Source organism: Conger conger, chromosome 16 (assembly GCF_963514075.1).
Source record: "Conger conger chromosome 16, fConCon1.1, whole genome shotgun sequence".
Lineage (NCBI taxonomy): Eukaryota > Metazoa > Chordata > Actinopteri > Anguilliformes > Congridae > Conger > Conger conger.
The window spans coordinates 24,696,521-24,716,191 of NC_083775.1; the positions used below are offsets into that span (position 1 = coordinate 24,696,521).

The 19,671-nt window shown below is 42.7% G+C and overlaps 2 protein-coding genes across 2 annotated transcripts; one reads left to right on the forward strand and one right to left on the reverse strand.

Moving 5' to 3' along the window:
- Window positions 1-6,306: 6,306 nt before the first annotated feature.
- Window positions 6,307-10,020, reverse strand: LOC133114126 (forkhead box protein J1-B-like). Its single transcript, XM_061223317.1, has 2 exons — window positions 9,472-10,020; window positions 6,307-8,206 (listed from the first exon to the last, which is right to left on the reverse strand). Exons 1-2 carry the CDS (start codon window positions 10,018-10,020, stop codon window positions 7,454-7,456), a joined length of 1,302 nt encoding a protein of 433 aa, XP_061079301.1. The 3' UTR covers window positions 6,307-7,453.
- A 3,715-nt stretch (window positions 10,021-13,735) lies between these two features.
- LOC133114802 (UBA-like domain-containing protein 1) lies at window positions 13,736-19,252 on the forward strand. Its single transcript, XM_061224456.1, has 3 exons — window positions 13,736-14,065; window positions 14,574-14,633; window positions 18,367-19,252. Exons 1-3 carry the CDS (start codon window positions 13,949-13,951, stop codon window positions 18,667-18,669), a joined length of 480 nt encoding a protein of 159 aa, XP_061080440.1. The 5' UTR covers window positions 13,736-13,948; the 3' UTR covers window positions 18,670-19,252.
- Window positions 19,253-19,671: the final 419 nt, after the last annotated feature.

The window sequence follows — 19,671 nt, forward strand, 5'->3', positions numbered from 1 at the left end:
AGTGCATGGGGTGGGTGGGTTGCAGGGCAAAGCTGGACATTTCTTTTGGAAAAAAAAAACATAGTTGTTTTCGTTGTCAACCCCCCTCCCTGGGAAGCTGTTGGGGTCAGAGGTCAGAAGTTATTCTGAGACCCTCTGAAGCTGCTGACACGTGACCACTCCCTAGATTTTGTTCCAGTCTACAGCAGGTGCATTACCCATAATTCACCTCTGATAGCATTGGCATTTTAGTGTGTCTTATAAGGGGCAGCTCAGGCCTTTCACCCTTCATTTTGTGTGGGTGAAGGTAGCTATCCCGGGTGGGATTTGCCCACATGGATCCCTCCCCCTCAGACGGACAGCGCCATGTGTGTAGTAAGGATGGGGGAAGGCTAACAATAACTTCACAGCAATATGTTCCATTAAAGCAACCTGAGGGCACATTTACTCTTATTTTATTACATCATCTGAAGCCCTTCTTACACATATTACTATTGCCCCTCTTTCCTTACCCCTATATATTGAACTATTATTATTATTATTATTATTATTATTATTATTATTATTATATATATATATATATATATATTTTTTTTTATTACCATCAAGATCAAAATAGAGCTGAATAATCTTTCCCAGCAATGACCTCCAAGGAAATCAGAATGTATAGGGAATGCAAGGAATGACTCTAAACAATGACTCTTAAACGATTCATGAGACACGTTCTGTTGCCTGTTTGTGCTTCATTGCACAGGCGTGTGTTCAGCCTGTCCTGCACTCCAGGTCTCTGTGAGCCAGCTCCTTCTGCCAGATTCCAGAGTGCGCGTCTGCCCTCTGCAGGAGTCCCTCCTGCTCGGGTGTCTGTTTTTTTCTTCTGTGCGCCACACTTCACTAATTACCCCTGACCACCAGTTGCTGCCATTCTTGGTGTAGCCCCAGAGGAGTGTGATGTCACCACGGGCTAGTCTGATGCAATCGCATTTGCCTTGCATGGCTGCTTGTGCTCTTTGCTAATGGAAATGAACTACTTTGCAATATCTTGAAAATCGGCATGTATTTTTTCTATTAAGATCTCAATTTCTCCTTTCAATAACTACATCTCCAATTAATATTTTCTTCTATATATTACAATGCCCAAAGGCATCAGTAATTGGTATATCATTATATAATGATACATTACATTGAATACCATTTCTTATCCTGGTTATGCAGTATATTTCATTTCTATATATTTCTATATAGCCTACAGCACAGATCAGTTGTTGGGTCAGAGAAGTATTCAAATAATACAATTATTTTTCTTTTAGATGTCCCCTTCTCTGGTGCAGGTATTCAGGACCGCCACACATTGAATACCTGCACCAGAGAAGGGGACATCTAAACAAAACAACTAGAACCTGCAGGGTAAGGCCATCATTAGGGTTAGCTCATGATAGGTCCTCAAGCCCTGACACAGGCAAAATAGTAACATAAAGAATATGCCTCAAATTTGCAAATTGAATGAAGAACTATCAAAAGAGGCCCTGAAGCACAGGTGTCAAACTCCAGTCCTGGAGGGCCGCAGTGTCTGCTGGTTTTTAGGATGTTCTTGGCACCTCTGGTTCATTCAAGTCATTGATTGGTTAAAGAATCCACACACTTTGTTCTCAAGACCTTCATTGACATTGAAGGAAACCCCAAAAACCTGCTGACACTGCGGCCCCCTTGGAATTCAGTTTGACACCCCTGCCCTAAAGGACCAGTATTTCTCGCTCTTACAGTGTAAGAAGGTAGGATCAGAACATGAACATGATGCATGTACTGCCTCTTTTAAGTCCAAAAATAAAGGGTGTTGTCATACCCTGATTGGTCAAGCGGGGAATGCACCTGGCTGCTCTCAATTTCCAATGACGAGCCAGTTCCCACACCCTGAGCTGCAGGTGAATCAAATCACCCTCCAATCAACCCAGTGGTTGCTCTGCTACAAACGAAATTTGAGGAAAAAATCCCCAAATAAGCGAAAAACAAAAAGAACTCACTAAAGGAACTACTAGCCAGAACCAGAAAATGGGTGGCTGCCACAATTGTAAAAATCCAACGTTGTCTGAGGAACTCATGAACAGCATGAAGTGAAAATACTCACTCGACATTCATTTTTCTTACTCAATATTTATTATTCACACAACATTTAGTGAAACTCCAGGATGTAAGTCAGGATTTAACCTGTTTCTGCCATGTGTGCAAAATAGTTGAGCCTTCTATGGAATCTAGTGCAGAAGAATCTCTTATCCGCACAGCTGTTGGGCCCTTGAGGAAGGCCCTTAACCCTGCATTGCTCCAGGGGAGGATTGTCTCCTGCTTAGTCTAATCAACTGTACGTCGCTCTGGATAAGAGCGTCTGCCAAATGCCAATCATGTAATGTAATGTTAACTAGTTTGTCCCCTCCTGCCACATCAGGTAAAGGAGGAACAATGTGTGAGTGTCCAGTGTCTCATCCTGCTTGAGTCAGTAGTCTTGGTTCTACGCTACAGGGCAGTTAATGTTAATGCCCCCCCATTTTAACCAGCACACCCGGGCCAGATCTCTCGACTGCAACCACAGGGCTGCTGGCTATCCATTTACTCTGTAATTACTTCTCCTGCTCACCACGTCTGTCTGCACTGGACAAATACTTTTCAGATGGTAATCAGGACCGGATATTATTTGCCCTTCATTCTGTGTATAGCTGATAAAGCCTTCCAAAACGGACAAGTAGCTACATTGGTGCTTAATGCTTAAATAACCATGTGCATATTTTTCTTTCTACATTTATGTTAAATTGTATTGTATTGATTTTTTTCTTTTTTCAAATTCAATGCATTCATACATGAAATGTTCAATTCGAGGTACTCCCAAGCACAGCGGTTATAAAAGGTGTTCTGTCCTCTACCCACAATTCCCTGTCACCACACGTGTGTGTGTGTGTGTGTGTGTGTGTGTGTGTGCATGGAATAACACATATCTCACCTCTCTGCTCCTCATGGCTCCCTAAATGAGTAGGGAGGGCACCGGGGGGAGGGGGGGCTGTCCCCTGTAACTCCCCCACCCAGGGGACCCGCAGGCAGATGGAGGCTGGAGATACACATCTTACCTGGGACAGGTGCACTCCCTGCAGATCCAATCGCTTTTAATGAAGCCCTCTGTGAACAAGAGCTCTTCAGCAGAGCCTGCTGTTTGCTCTCTCCCTCTCTCTCCCTCTCATTCTCTCTCTCCCCCCCCCTCCCTCTCTTCCGGGCAGGTGTCTCATCTCCCTCACATATCAACAGTTCAGATCCAGCTTCCAGGTACACCTGTGTGTATTTAATCCACTTGACACTTTGCTGTTTATTTGAAGGGTATACATACAGTAATGTATTCAGCAGGTAAAGTCATTAGCTCGGAGAAGATCACTCATTCTTGATTTAGCTAATATTTCTCACGTAGTTAGTATAGGCCCTATATGGATGTACTTCATTTTGAGAAGGTGGTGAAAATGTGGATAGCCAGTGCACTGCACCGCACTGCATATCATTCTGCATTGGCAGAATGACAGGTCACTTCCAAAAATACATGAGAAAAACAATTTGATCTGAGACAAATAAATATAGGTCTGTAGCCTAAATGTAGCCAATCTACTGTGGTCTTTTATAGTATGTGGATTATATGTTGTGGTTAAAATGCAGGCATTGACTGAAAGAGCATCCACTGTATATTTGAGTTCAGATAATCGCACATAAACAAACTACAGAAAACATGTATTTCCCATGTAGTCTCATGTCTGTGTGTGTGTGTGTGTGTGTGTGTGCAGTTTGTGAAGAGATGTGAGTAGTGTTTGTGAGGAGATGTGAGTAGTGTTTGTGAGGAGATGTGAGTAGTGTCTAGTCGTCTCTCACTTCCATTACAGCCATGGCCGCTATACTCCCCTCAGCGTAGTAGATCCTGCCTGCCCTCACCTCCTCAGTGCCACTCCACACATTAACAGGCTGGGGAACAGCTCTCTGACGGACAAAATGGCACTCTGTTACCAAGGAAACCAAGTGTTTGGGTGCGAGTGGGTGTCAGGGAAGGGTGATTGAGTTGAGTAATTGTGGGGACCCCCCCAATATCTTTTTTTCCTCTCCTCCTCTACCTGCCTTCCCCCTCCATCTCTCCCCTTCATTTGTCCCCTGTAGTGTCTGCTCTGCCCTCTGCGAGCGATGGCTGGTGCTCCAGGCAGTAGCCATGGTATGCAGTGCTCCTCAAACACAGTGCAACTGCCCCACTGGAGTGAGGCTTCAGGCTCAGCTCTGTTACGGGGGCTCTGCAGGATTGAGAGGATGACTCGCTGCATATGATATACAGTATGGGTAATGTTATTAATGTAAGACCAGTAAAAAAACTTATATTGGCATATAATGCTTTTTGAATGCTTGAATGTGCAGGCTTTCCTCTACAGTCAAAATAATTTTGGGAAGCGAAGTATTCAGTAAAACAAAATAATAAAGTAAATAGTCATACTAAATATCAAAAAATGTACTATAAAGAGCATCAAATAGCAAAAACGCATCGGTTCTCTTAGGTACACTGTCCTACAGTTTTATTTTTAAAAATTCTGAAAATTTGTGTTGAATAAAAAAAAGAAAAAAGAAAAGTGGTCGATTATTACTTAATATGTTACTTTACTTTTTTAAAGAAATACAAAGATTCTCTGTAAAATTAATTATGGAAATTAGTCTTAATGCAGAAAATAATAAACACCTAAGACCAAATTAATTTGAAAACATCTAGGATGCCTAAGACTTTTGCACAGTACTGTACATTTTATTGCCATCATTCTGTTGGCTTTATCATTGTGTGTACTAACCTATTGTTATAAAACTCATATAAAATGTCACTGAAAGGTCATCTGTATGTGCAGGTGCGTGCGTGTGTGTGTGTGTGTGTGTGTGTGTGAAACTTCACAATAGTCTGTAATGTAAGCATGTGTCCTTTTCTGAGAAGTGTTTTTCCACTGACACCTAGATCAGGCGGACGGGGAGGAAGGCGATATTCCCTCCAACAAAGCGCATTGTGTCCGAGGTCAGAGGGAGATTATGGTCCTGCATTATGACCATGACCTTCTCCAGATTTCATTCACAAATATTTAAACTGCTGTCTTACTAAATCTGCAATAAGCAGGTTCACATGTTATTGGCTTTATTACTCATTATGGCGAAGAAGATTTATGAAAACAATTACAATGACATTATATAATTTTATTAAAAAAGTATAAAAAGTATAAAGCATACATTATTTGACAGATGCCATTATGCAGAAAAAATGATAATGCATTGGCATCTACAGGGCAGAGAGTGTGAGCAGTAAATAAAGACAGTGGGGGTATATTTCTGTTCTTTAAGGAACCCATTTACCAATGTACCCTGAAAGGTACGATAAAGCTTTTATTACAAGCAAAAAAGGTAGAAATTAATTATTAAACGCATGGCTATGGGTGTAATTCTATGTATCTTCTGGACACTTTTCCATACCTTTTTTTCTGAGTGTATGGGCTAGCTGAAAGAAAGGGAGGTCCCACCATCAGTACTTCCCCCACTGTGAGGCGTGCAGTCTGTGACGGCCATCTCTGCACTTCTCTGCAGTCTCAGAAGGAAGCTGCAGCGAATCAAATGAAGGTATCGCAGTGATGGTAGGAAACTACAGTTTTGATTGGGCGCTCCAAATTGGTGATCAGATCAAATGACTGCACAGTTAAATGTCTACTATCAGTTCAACTCAAACAGGGTTAAATTAACCCTTGTGTAGTCTTAACATTCTGTATACTCCCCTTTTCCTAAGGGTAAAAAATTACCCGCCTTCACTAAACCCCTAAAATAAAGCAGCTTAATTGAATTTTGACACCCAAATCTATTTTGCATGAAGAAACAACCTGTCAATCATCACAAACTTTGTCATCAAATTTCAAGTTGGAAATTTGTTGGGGTTTTCTCTGCTGTTAGACAGAGTGGTGGGTCATTTTTGAACCTTATGACAACACAAGGGTTAACACTGACCATAGTGGACTCACATAGACGCTGTAAGAATTGATTTAACACTGAATATTTTGCTGCGTGAGTCACCGACAGCTCATTGTTGTGCTGCCCATTTCATAATCACCACCTAGGATGTGAAATCTTTGTGACCTCACACTAATTTTTTATTTTGTTGCCATTTCCTCTTCTGACCAATAAATGTTCACAGTGAGGCAGCTTTCAAACATGCTGAAAAAGAAATTGCACACCAGCAATCTGGGGAAAAGTCCATTTTTATTCCCTTAAGTTAATTCAAAAGGTATTCTACAAATAAGTGCCATGTTTCTGTTAAAATAAATTAGCAGCAGAATATTTCCAAAGATCTTTCAGCCACATATTTGTGACACTAAATGTTCTGTTTTCTTTATGGTCATCTGGATTCAATCCTGACTCCTAACAATATGGTGTTCATCTTGGCCTTTCCACAAATTACCAAGTATAGCAAAATACAGAAAAATATGCCTTTGTATCTAAGCTCATCAAATTAGACCCAGCATGCTCCTTGGTCCAACCTTGCATCATGAGTATAATGACTAAATCAATGACGAAATCAAACACAAAAGCTGTGGGGTTGTATGATATGTAGTCCTCATGAGCATTAATGTGAGATCCCAGCTCAATTTCTAATCTGAAACATATTGCAAGGCTTGTCCTGTACAGTACTAATGAGTGTGGGTTTGTCGTTCTAGATCATGTCTAAATGTTACTTTGTGATTTGCCAGCACAAATACTACTCCTGCTTTACCCTCTCGGTGAACTGTGCTTAATTTGCTATTATAATGCATCACTATCATACACATCAGCAATGAATTACAGCACTGATAACGAAGCCATGGCCCTGAGTGAAGTCACATGAAGCAGATACCTGTGCCAGAACTGGCAGGTAATAAGGAGGTTCTCAGAGCAAACTCTCCTGCTGAAAACGTTTTCATTGTTTTACTGTTTACGTCTCCAGAGCCTGCCAAACCCTCCTTTGGGGAAAAGGATCCCTTACCTAAAGAGCCGATCTCCATGCATTATTTAACAAGCGCTAAAGCAGGAGGCTTGAGTTCCACTCTACCATCCACCAGGGATTTTCTCATTTACTTACACCCTCCTCCGTCCCCTCTCACACCCACAGTTTAATATGGAGCCTACAGGTGCTGTTCCCTCCCGGTGCTTCAGAAGGACCATCTTTGTTTACCTATGGCCTCCTGTTTCTGTCTAATTGCTCTATAATTGATTAGTTTCCTACAAAACAATTACCATTCCTACGTTTTAATTAGTCACTAGCAGTAACACAAATGTTTGAAAACATGTTAGACCCTACAAAATAGAAGATAAAAAAGGGATAAAAGCTGTTTTTTGTCAGCGTTTGCGATGCTAACATAGCACGATGGGAACGGCAAGGTCTTCTGACCCTTAAAAGGGGGCAGGGCATGGGGAGAGGTCAAAGGTCGCAGGCAAGACTCCAGGCCCCCTCCCAGGGCACCGTCTCTGTGAAGAAGCCCTCATAGCAGCTGAATGATTGGTCAGTAGCTAAGGCAATGGGCTGCAACTCCTCCCTGGACTCCTCCCAGGGGTGCGGCTGCTTCTGGGAGAATGAGACCAGCTCCTTGTACTGCGGCGGGTGGGGAGGTAGGTGTGCTTGGGCCACACCTTGCTGTAGGTAGTGGTGTTCTTCCACAGGGTCGCTCACCTCTGTGTACCCACAGGCTAGCTCTGCCCCCATGGTCCCTTCCCCACTGCACCACCTCCCTCCAGCCCCCAGGGGGTGCCCTTGCTGAGAGACGTCATGCCCGCAACCCAAGGCACTCAGGGCCATGTTGATATCCAGGTCTTCAAAATTACCGCTGCCGTTGCTGCTGGTAACGATGTCCTGGAAGCTCGAGGTCCAGTCCAGAAAGCCCTCCGTCGCCTCGCTCCCTTTGGGCTGGGGTGACAGTAAGGGGGACCCGGTAGCCCGTTTTTGGGAGGCGTGCCTGCTCCTGCGGCCCTGCGGGGTTGCCGTCTTGCCCTGCCGTTTGTGGGGGGCGGCAGGCTGAGGCATGGCAGGGGTCCTCCTGCGCTTAAACACTCCGTCCACAAACATGTCAGCGTACTGAGGGTCGATCCGCCAGAAGCCTCCTTTACCGGGCTCCTCCTTCGTCCTGGCCACTTTCATGAAGCACTTGTTGAGTGACAGGTTGTGCCGAATGGAGTTCTGTCAGGAGAGAGGTTGAGAGAGAATATTATCATCATTATCATAGGCAAAACTGGCTGAAAAATAGGCAAACTAAGAAAGAGAGAGAGGAAAAGCCATCAAAAGTAATGAGCGCAATATCATTTGAAGAGACTGAGGGAGTGTAGCAGGGTTAGCTCGGCTAGACCGCTAGTAGGCGCGGTGAAGTGCGGTGAAAGCGATAGCTTGTAGCAGGTTACCGCGACAATGCGCCCTGATGACATAACCCTCAAATTCAAAAGAACGTCATTGCCCTTGGTTAGGGGCGATTTCGTCTTTAGTAACGCGTTTGTCGAACAAATCTTTGGACTGGGTTCAAATTACACCTCGCAAAAATCTATCTCTCGTTACAGGTATGTCAGTTTAAAGCTAACTCAGGTGAGAGCATTATCCTAATTCACCCTCTTACAATGAAACAGCAAATCATTTCACTGTTGCCAGTTGAATCGATCAGAGAATTCTGAAACATGTTTTTGGGCAACAGGTAGGCTTTTTCTTTACTTGAGCCAGTCTAGGTGTGCAAAGTGATGGCAGTGAAGGAAACTTTCCTAATGAACTTTCTTGTTTATAACTTTCCAACGCTGTCCTCCCCAGCTGTGGTGAGAGGGGTCCCTAAAGCGGAACCTCATTATCTGAGTCTCAAGGTCCCACTTAGACAACCGTAGGGAACAGAGACTCATGCAGTTTAAGAACATTATGTCCAATTCAGTGACTGGGAAAGCCATAGAAAGAGGGAACACTTTCTTTAATACACTGTGCGAATTTTAGGATTGAAAAATGACCGTAGACTAAATTCCTATTTTCTCCCATAAGATGCGTGCACAGCATACTGAAATTCACTTGGTCCATTCAAACTTCAGTATATTCATTCATGCCTGGACTTGCTCGTATATTATTAACGAAAATTACCCCCCCGCCCTCCCCTTTGTAAGACCTGCCTTCCACAATGAATGACAAAAACAGTTAGCAGGTGGTCTGGCACTTGAGAAAATCACATGTAGCCCAGTCATTGATCTGCTAAATCCCACCTACAAATAAGAACACGTTCCTTTAATTGGAGAACAAAGCACATTTAATAGAAGCCTACAATTCCAAAACAGAACGTCACTTCAGATGGCACCAGAGATATGGGATCGGGAGCCCCTACGAGGCGATACACCAATTCTCTTAATTCCCTCTCTCTTTCACCCACCGTATCGAACTCCCCCTGACCACTCATTCATAAATAAAGAGGCCAATTCACGCACCTGCCAGCTGGGCTCTGCGTGTCGATAGTAACAGAAGTTCTCCGTTATCCAGTTGTAGATGGCGGACAGGGTGATCTTGGTTTTCTTGCTCGCCCGCATGGCCATGCATATAAGTGTGGCGTAAGAGTAAGGTGGTTTCACCCGGTGGTTTGTCGTGTAGTCAATGTCTTCGGAAGGTCGAATGATGTGAGGGCGGTAAACGTGGTTTGTGGCTTTCTGGTGGTAGCTCGCATTGGCCGAGGCGCTGGAGGTTATGTGGTTGCCTAAATTCCGCGGCACACCCGACGCAGCTGTATCCCCCGCGGGTGGGCTGGAAGGACACTCCGTGTCCGTCGGGTGCCTGTTTGGGGAAAAGTGCTGTACGTGTCCGGAGCTGGAATGCCTTTCCGGGTGAGCCGTGAGGATGGAAAAGTTCTGTAGCCACTGCAGGTTGGTGAGACTGTCATCAAGGTTTCCCAAGCCGCTGAAACTGTCCCTGTCCTCCGGATGTAAAGATAGCCATTTCTCTTTAAACTTTAGGGCGATATCCGGACTAGTTAGCACTGGCATTATAGTACACGTAAGATATTCAGAATACGCACTAGATAATTAATTTGTATGTGCTTTTTAATGGTATTTTTAAACCAGCCAATATAGGCTAGTTTTACAGTCTAACCTCTATGCCTATGTCTATGCAATATACGAATGTAAAATGTACCGATATTGCGCAGCAATTAAAAGACGTTCTTAATATCGAATTGTTTTAGTCTGCAACATTTCTCCAGATGTATTTACATTTAAATCAAATAATTGTTAAACTTCTTCCGTCAATATTATTTTATGTATTTTAATTCCATCCAGCTGGCTTTCTCCACAGAAATTCCTAACACTCTAATGATTCATTACTTTGTAGTTCATCATAGATATGCGATGCGCTCACATTGGCTTATTTGAACTTCCTGGAAAATCTTCGTATGTTATTGAAATAACGGTCAGTCTCTGCAAGGATGAAACGATTAGATCCGAACATCCAGTGATCTGACGTTTTCTCATTCACTCCGTCACAAAGCTGAATTCTTCAAAAATAATGAGTTCCTTGCTGTTGAAAAGGATTCCACTGCTAACGATTGTTCGCTGCGGGAGACTTCAAGTTGTGCTTATGAGCAAGGGGTTTTAATATCCCTTTAAATAGCACTGAGGCCGCTGATTGGTTCCTTGGTATCCAGGTTTCACCTTTCCATGTTCCACTGGCGCGAATCCGCTTGATAAAGATGCCCTGGAGTTTTTGAAGAGCATCCGACCTGTCTGTCAAATCGTTTAAAAACTAGGCTACAGGCTACCATGCCGTGAAAAGTATTTGTTCCCTTCCTGAGACCACTGTCAAGAAAAACATAAATGCTCATCTCACATTTACACACCTTTTGAGATAAGGTTCTATGGACAATGGAGTCAAAAGTGTAATATTTTTTACGACACAGGTCACATTATGTCTAGTATAAAGCAAATACAGCATGTCACAGTAAAAACATTGTATCAACAGTCTATGTGTAATGTGATGGTGTGTGGATGTTTTGCTGCGTTCCTACTTGCCATTATTGAAGGATTACACCTGTATTATTTCTGTACCAGAAAATCCTTAACCCTTTGAAAAAAACATTTTTTTAAGTCTTAAGTCAGTGTTCTAGAACTAAATTGCTTTCAATTACCAGTAATGATTGATACATCAGCTTTAGAATGTTCAGTTAAGAACATTCTAATCACCTATTTGTGATATTGCACCTTAAAGGGTTAAGAAGAATGTCTGGCCATCTGTCATGAGCAGCATAATTGGGTTATGCAGAAAGGCAATACAAAAGCAAGTCCACATCTCAATGGCTGAAAGGAAACAAAATGAAAGTTTTGGAGTGACTATAGACAAAATCCTGACTTGAACCCAATAGAGATGCTGTGGTAGGACCTCAACCAAAAAATTCAATAATAAATAATAATTCAATAAATAATAATATTAAAATGTGTTTTGTGTTTACTTTCAGTCTAATATTATCAAAAGCCATTCAGTGTGACACATATTTTCTTTCTTTCTTACTTTTTTATTATCAAAGAATAGGCCTACATGAAAAAAAGTAAATCATACACAGCAAAGATGGATCAGTACAAATGATGTAATTATGACGGGGGAAAGGGAAAAAGAACATTGCAAAAAGGAATTCATTAACAGTTAGTAAAAAATAACTTTTCATACTTGCATAGAAAAGTTTTAGTTGCCATGCAGATACCTTTTTTGGACAGTTGCTCAGGTGAGAAAACGGCACACCAAAAAAATGTAAAAGTGTTTTACGACAAATTAATTTAATTTTTGGTTAAATTAAAGGGGCACAACGGATACTGGTCGGGTGATCGAGCACCCTGGAGCCCCCACCTCACCTGCACACGTTTGGTGTCACGTGCGCTCATTAGGATTTAGTGAAAAGCGCAATGTGGCGGCGGCAAGGAACTCTGGAACAGCGCCGAGAACTCGCGCCACTAGATCCCGCTTTTGCTGTAGCTCCATGGCAACGCAACGAACCGTTTGTGAGGTGTGTCTGTACCGAACATTCTCAAATCAGAACTGGCGTGCGTTGCCTTTTGCATTCAAGTATTTGAGACACTTGCGTACCACTATAACTGTTTGATGTTACACTTTTACAAAGTTTGATGTTAGCAAATATCCGACTTTCAATGAGATGAGAACACAGTACACTCACCGAACACATTTTTACTTTATTTATTTTTACATTTTAAATGTTTACATTTATTTATTTTTACCTGCTTATTCATGCGATTATCTAATCAGCCAATTGTGTGGCAGCAGTGCAATGCATGCAATCATGTAGATACGGTTCACGAGCTTCAGGTAATGTTAACATCAGCCATCAGAATGGGGGAAAAATGTCCGTGGTATGATTGTTGGTGGCAGACAAGGTGGTTTGAGTATCTCAGAAACTACTGATCTCCTGGGATTTTCACGTACACTAGTCTCTAGAGTTCGCAAAGAATGGTGCAAAAAACAAACAGTGAGTGTATAATGCTTTAGCCTGCATTGCATGTGTTACGGTGTGTTTATAGGCTATATAAAGATTGAAATGTAGAATGTGCCCGCCCACCATTTATACAACTGTAGCTCTGAAATATGGCGCCGCCACTCCGTGCCACGCGCGGATTTCATACGCAGACAGCTTTGACGAGGCTACAGTTGTCTGTATTGACTCGCTCCAAGCTCTTAAAGCCACCCCGGCGGTGGCCTCCTAGTTTCATTTTAAACAGCCATTTTGTTCGTTGGATTATGTAGTAATTGGTTAATTACTGGTGTCAGCATTCACCCAAAACCGCGTCTTACATCCTGTAGCGCTGGAATTTTCATTTTGCTATTACATGTATATGTACTGCCATCTAACGGACATACATTCCAAACGCCTTAGGTCTTTAGATTCCGTGTCTTTTTATTTTTTTAAATTCCTCCAGTGGTTCTCAACCTCGGTCCTGGGGACCCCATGTGTATGCTATTTTATGAGGCATAGGAGAGTAGCCTGGGAAATTCTGGGATTGCAATTGTGGTTGGAACTAAAATCAGCATACACAAGACCAGGCCTATATAGCCGTATCGTTTTGAAAACAAGTTGTTTAACATTATTCGGTTTTAAATGTTCTTTATTGCAATTCAAACAGGGAGGTAGAATAGGCTATGCCACAACGACAAAAATCACCTGCTCACTCTATCTCGATTATATATTTGGATGGCATGTCAGCCAAATGTAAAAATAGCGGATTAAATTGAACTTTTTTCACAATTTTCACGAGCCATTCGTGAAAGCCAAATTACATTACATTACATTATTGGCATTTGGCAGACGCTCTTATCCAGAGCGACGTACAACAAAGTGCATACCCATAACCAGGGATAAGTGCGCTGAAAGACCCTAGAGGGAAGTACAATTTCAATTGCTACCCGTACAACAAAGATAAGGACCAGGGCCCATCTTTTTTTCCCTTTTTTTTTTAATGGTTGACACTAGTTTGTGCGCTTTATGAGGTATTCCTAGCAGTTTCTTAAAGCCACCCTGCGGTTTTATAAAGCGGCGAATATAACATCAATTTGCTGAATAACACTCAGAACAAAAATAATAACGCTACTATAGCCTAAGCCTTTTCCCCGTAATACCAATATTTCCCAGCTGTGCGCCTACAAATCCTTCTGTGTCCCCGCCACTCCCTCTGTCTGCAGTCAGCTGTCACTCAGCGAATTGCTGAGGACACTGGAGCACATAGCCTACAGTAAATATTTGTGTTTGGTGCGCAAGCTGTAAGTGATCGTGTATAACTAAGGGGGAAGGAGTGACGGAGAATAGATAAGGATTGAGTGAGAGAGTGAGTGCATTTGTGTTTCCGCGTGTGTGCGCACGAGAGAGAAAAAGGAACGTATTTTCAAGTTTAGCACCAAAAAGCTCGGGAAAATAAGCGAATGCCAAATATGGATGAACTGAAGCACCAATTATTGATAAACCAGTTCGTTCTGACCGCTGGTTGCGCTGGGGACCAGGCAAAGCAGCTTTTGCAGGCGGCACACTGGCAATTTGAGGTATGTCTAGTGTTATGTAGCGCGGAGTTAATGTTTTGGATTTATTTGTGTCACGTGTGTTTGTCCGTGCGTGTGTGCGCAATACTGATGATTTTATTGTTAGAACTTATGTTCTAAGACCCGTAAATCTTTTATGCTATTCGGAATAGGTCACACTGCAAAAATACAATTTATTACAGGATAAGTGCAGCCTACCTTTTTCATATTTTATTGCAACCCTTGTCCATGGAAATGCCGTTATGCAGTATAGCGCATAGCATTCTCTTTCATGTGTTTACGGAACACTGGTTTGTGATTCCACACATTGTGGAAATGTCAAGTTTATAGCATATGCAATAACATGATAATTGCCACTGGCCGTTTAACAAAACATACGACCCACGTTTGCGCTTAGAATAGATTTAGGGACAAATGTGTAGCCGACTGATCAACCTCTTTTGCAGACTTCAATTATTTTGTTCTGGTGTTCTTCAACAGTAAACAATATCACCTCTTTGGTTCCCTCTAGACTGCGCTCAGTTCATTTTTTCAAGAAACCAATATCCCGTACAGTCAACACCATCAAATGGTGAGTATACCTTCGTGTTTCTTATTTTTATTGTGGTGGTTATAGGTTAACTGTAACCGCCATGTTGTCCAGACGTAACACCGACAAAAACAAACAAAAGCCTGTCAAGTACTTAGTGTACTACGGTGAGCATGAAAGGAAAGAGACAAGCATATCACCCAAAATACTATTATAAAACACCTGGAGGAGGAGGACAAAAGCTTGTACGGAACATGTTAGTTTTTTTCTCTGCCAGCGGAATCGAAAACGCGTCACACGCGTGGGGGAGGTCATTTCATTGAGTACTTGAACATGATTTTGAAACAGCAGTTTTAACATGTATAGTAGCTACCCTTTTATATGTATGGCGTAGTGTGTATGCTATAACCGATAGGTTCCGTGTTTTTTCAGATTATTTGAATCTGTAACATTTCCAGAAATGAGTAACATTTCATATTGCAGGTATTGTGTAAATCATTTATCGTAACTTATGTTGTAACTGGGGGAAACTATTCTTGTGCATCAGCGGCTACCGTGGGAGCTGAGTGCAATAACACTAATGGAGTTTGCTGCCTTCTTTACAAATATGGAGCACGACGTGTGGCATATACAATCCTCATAGGCAGGGTAAAGGAAGTAGGGGAGGGAGGGTTTGACATTACGCAATGAAAAGAGAGCTGTGGTAAGCACTGAACTGATAATATCATGACCGACATATCGGCATCTAATTGTACTGGCGCAGCCAGGTGCGTGACGTCAGTTCTTTGTGTACGGCCAAACCATATACAAGTGTCCAGTATGAATTCAACTGTAACAGTGTACACACGAGTCCAGTAGGCGCCATCTGCACTATGTATGAGTTGATTTAACACTAATATTTGACTGTAGTTTGACCGGTTCTTCCGTGCGCATTGTCAACAATTACCTTTTTTTTTGTTGTAGAAATGAAGCTTTGCTGTAGTTTTTATTTTCAATTGGTTATACGCATGCATTTCTCAAAAGTGAATTGACTTTTAAAAAAATGTACCCCAGAATGTACTCATTGAAAGCCCAGAACATCTTAAAATGATTTTGTCATGATTTTACTCATTGTTGTACTCAAGCTTTATCTGTGAATATGTTGGGGTTTCTAGCTCTTTTTTAGGAATATCCAAATAACGGCTCAGATTTAGCCTTGCCCAACATATAAATCAGGTTGGTGCATGTAGTGTGATTTGGTGCATGTTGTCGGGATTAATCGGTGCAATACTATGGTTTAATGAGGTGTCACAACTCTGCCCTCTATAAATATATGGCGCAATTATAACTCAGTCACTGTGACCTGTGTGTCATACTTGTTTATTGACTACCTTGTTTAATTTATAGTGGCTCATGTTTATCTTGTCTTTGCTTCTTGGTCTTTGTTTGCACTTTAAACACCTCATTGTATTTATACGGTTGTTTTACTAGTTATGTTTGTACTGTAGAAAGGAGCAGAGTGCACTCAAGAAAAGTCAAACTGATAATTTATTACATAGAGGTATGAAGCATGTTTTTGCACTTTTAGCACACTGAGGAAGACAGTTGACATCAGTGGTTATCATACTTCACACATCTACAGCATGTAATAAATGAACAGTTTGACTTTTTTAGAGAGTGCTATCTGTGATGTTCTCTATTTTTGGGCGATTCAGTTCCCAGGTATATATGGTAAATATGTTTGAGTTGAGCACATTTAATTGTGTGTGTGTGTCTTTATGTGTGTGTGTGTGCGTGTGTGTGTTTAAGTGTGTGTGCATGTGTGTGTTTAAGTGTGTGTGCATGTACAAGTGTGTGTACGTGTGTGTGTGTAAGTGTGTGTATGTGTGTGTTGAAGTGTGTGTTTGTCACTTTCAAGATGGTAGAGCAGCTTTTTCCCCCCCATCTACCCTGCACTCAACCTCACTCAGGATCATGAGGAAGTAGTAAAAATGAAAATAAAAAAGGCCGTGTAGATAGCGTGCCATTTTATGGTAAATTACTCCGTATTATGACTTTATTACCGTGTCTGGTTCAGATAAGACCCACACACTGTGGATGATTGGTCTTCAGTCCCACTGAGTGAAGATTAAAGCAGATTTCTGCAGGTGGGGTCGGGATGGTGCACCTATAGCTACAGGCTGTAACTCACCACGCCTGCACCATCACCACCAGCGCCACAGCTGCACTTCCCCTGTTTTAATGCCCTTATCCTCTGTCTTTCTATTTTTCTGGATGGCATTTTGGATACATGCGTAAGCAGCAGTTTTTTCTTGTAGGTATCAATTAACGTATATGCTTTCAAGTTGAAGGCTTTAATGATTGGGGGTGGGGGGGTGGGGATACTTGAATGAATCTTGGACAAACTTGGGAATGTCTGACCAATCAGTTTCCCTGTGGTTTTCCATTTTTCATACAGCCACCACCCATCCCCCTCTAGCTGTGTGCCAGTCTGGTCCGTATAAACACACACACCCATTGTGTAGTCACACAGGAAGTCAGGCCGTTTTTGTTTCTTATCAGTGCAAAATGAAATAGGTGATTGCACCTGACTGAACACTTACTGGTACCCCATGTTGGTTTACTGTACCAGTGTGTGTTCAGTACTGAACTCCATGCCTTTTTAGTACAGAGGTGAGGTCTGTGTGCAGATCTGGCTGGTGTGTGTGTGTTCAACGTTTGCTGAAGGCAGAAGCTAGCCTCAGGGGGAGGTGATGTAACAGGATGTTTAAATCTGAATGAGGCACTCTGAACCCTATGACTGGAACAGGGCCAAAGGGACACAGTCATGGGCTGCCTGCTGCACATGTGACCTGGGAGGGGCCTTGTGAGGGCCGATGAACACACTGACTATGCTTTCACTGCAGAACCAGATACTGACTATCTCATCATCCCAACACCTAGTCCTGTTCCAGTTACACACTCATCCCACACTCATGGTGGTGTGTGTATGTCTGGACCTGCAGGCTGTTTGTGCTGGAGAGTTGCCGCTGTTGTGCTCTACCTGTGTTCAAACTCTGCAGCTGCTGGCCCCACGTGGCCCTGACTGTGGCCTTCTGGGAAACGCGGTTTCCTGGAACAACGGGAGCCTGGGAGCAACTAGAACAGAGGGAGGAGAAAGAGGGAACAAGAGAGGGGGGGAGGCAAGAGTGAATGAAAGAGTGAGAGAACCACAGACAGAGGGAGAGGCAGAGAGATAAGAGGGAAAGAAGAGATTGAGGACAGAGGGAGGAGAGGAAGAAGGTTCCTTCTGGATTTCAGAACCCAGTGTAGCGGTGACGCAAGAGCAGAGTCCTCACAGAGATAAATCACAGCTGGAAGTCAGGCCAGAGGTCACAGGTAAGAGGTAACAGGTCCCACTAGCTTGAGCGCTCATACATTCCCTCTGCTTCCTAACAAGAGGAGGTTCCAATTTGAGAGGAATTATTGTGCGATGAGTGGTGGTGCTTTGAATGTAAATATCATTTTGATATATCAATTGCTTAGTGATTGTCCAGAATATTAATGTTTAGACTTTAATGGGAGGGATCTGGTGGGCCTATAGAATCATACTGATTCTAATCTATGAAAGGAAATAGTCACTTATGTTACCAGCAATGATCTACTCCCTCAGCATCTCTCTCTCTCTCTGAAAGGAAGATACTATCCCCCGTGTGGAGGGCACTGTGGGTCCAGCGTTAATAGTGCCAGGTGTAGGAGGCGCACACGGAAAGGGTGCGTTCACACGCTTTTCTCTCACACTTTTCTCGCCCCGCAGACGTGCACTCCGGCCAACACGCCGGCCACGCCCCCAAACTTCCCCGACGCCCTCGCCATGTTCTCCCGTCTCAAGGCCTCGGACGGTTTCCACAGCAACAGCCCCACGGCTCCCCTGGCCACCCCCAGTGCCCTGGGCCCTCTAACCCCTCAACACCCCCCTCTGTCACCGGCGCCCCCTCCTGGCTGCACCACCTCCCAGCAAGCCTGTGCCCAGCAGGCCAGCCTTAGACTGAGGTGTCTCTGGCATCCCGGGCTCATGGACATGGTTGGGGGTGGTGAAGAGGACCAGGCTGAAATGTAATGCAAATGGAGCTCATGAAGAAAGCAGTACACAGAAAGGGACACTTTTCATACTTACACACGCACATACACACATGTACATACGCACAAATTAATACAGAAATATTGAAATCATCCATTAAAATTTTTTTTTTTTACTTGCTTTAGAACCAGAAAGACCCTGCCAGCTTCACTTCAATATATTTCTAAATGTCTGCATCTGTAGCACTACAGGCAACGTGGAGACACTTGCCCACCTACCAGCCAATGAAGAGCCACGTACCTCAGCAGTCACCTGACTTTTATGAGTTAATCTGGGAAGACCATAGAGCATGCTGAATCAAACAGAGGTTTTCTGCAAACGCTCAAATTCTAATAGCTTTTCTATTTCCTGAAAGGAGCAAATGTTATTAATTTCGTTTTTGCATTACAGATGCCGCCATTTTAGGTGACTGGTTTGAATATGGTCCGGAAGGTTCTGTTCCATCAGTTGATTCTTTCCCTTCCTATAAAGATATTGGTATTATTTCCACAATATTTGTGGATTAAGTGATTATTAATGTATTGTTTTTGTGTTTTAATAAAATATTGGATATTGGATTACAGTACATTGTCAACTCTTCTCAACCACATACAAGGTTTTCCCACTACATTTGTTATATTTAGAAATATAAGCGATACATAATGATTACCAATGTTGTATTATTACCAGCATTTGGAATGAAATGCTTCAGAGTACATTATGACTTATGCATGAAAGTACCCGATCAATGTTGTGGATGTCGTGAAAAATCTTCTGTTAAATCTATGCAGAAATGGGCATTAGTATTGCCTTGTTTTTGAGCAAAAGTACATATGCCTCATAACACTGGTGTTTTTTCTCCCCAGAGAATGACATACTGGTACTATAATAGTTTACTCCAAGGTTTATTCTGTGTCCCTTCCTGTTTCTGCCTGGAACAGCTGCCTTGCTGTTTCTCGTGTTTTGTCATATTTTCCAGAGGCTAAATATATGTCAGGATGT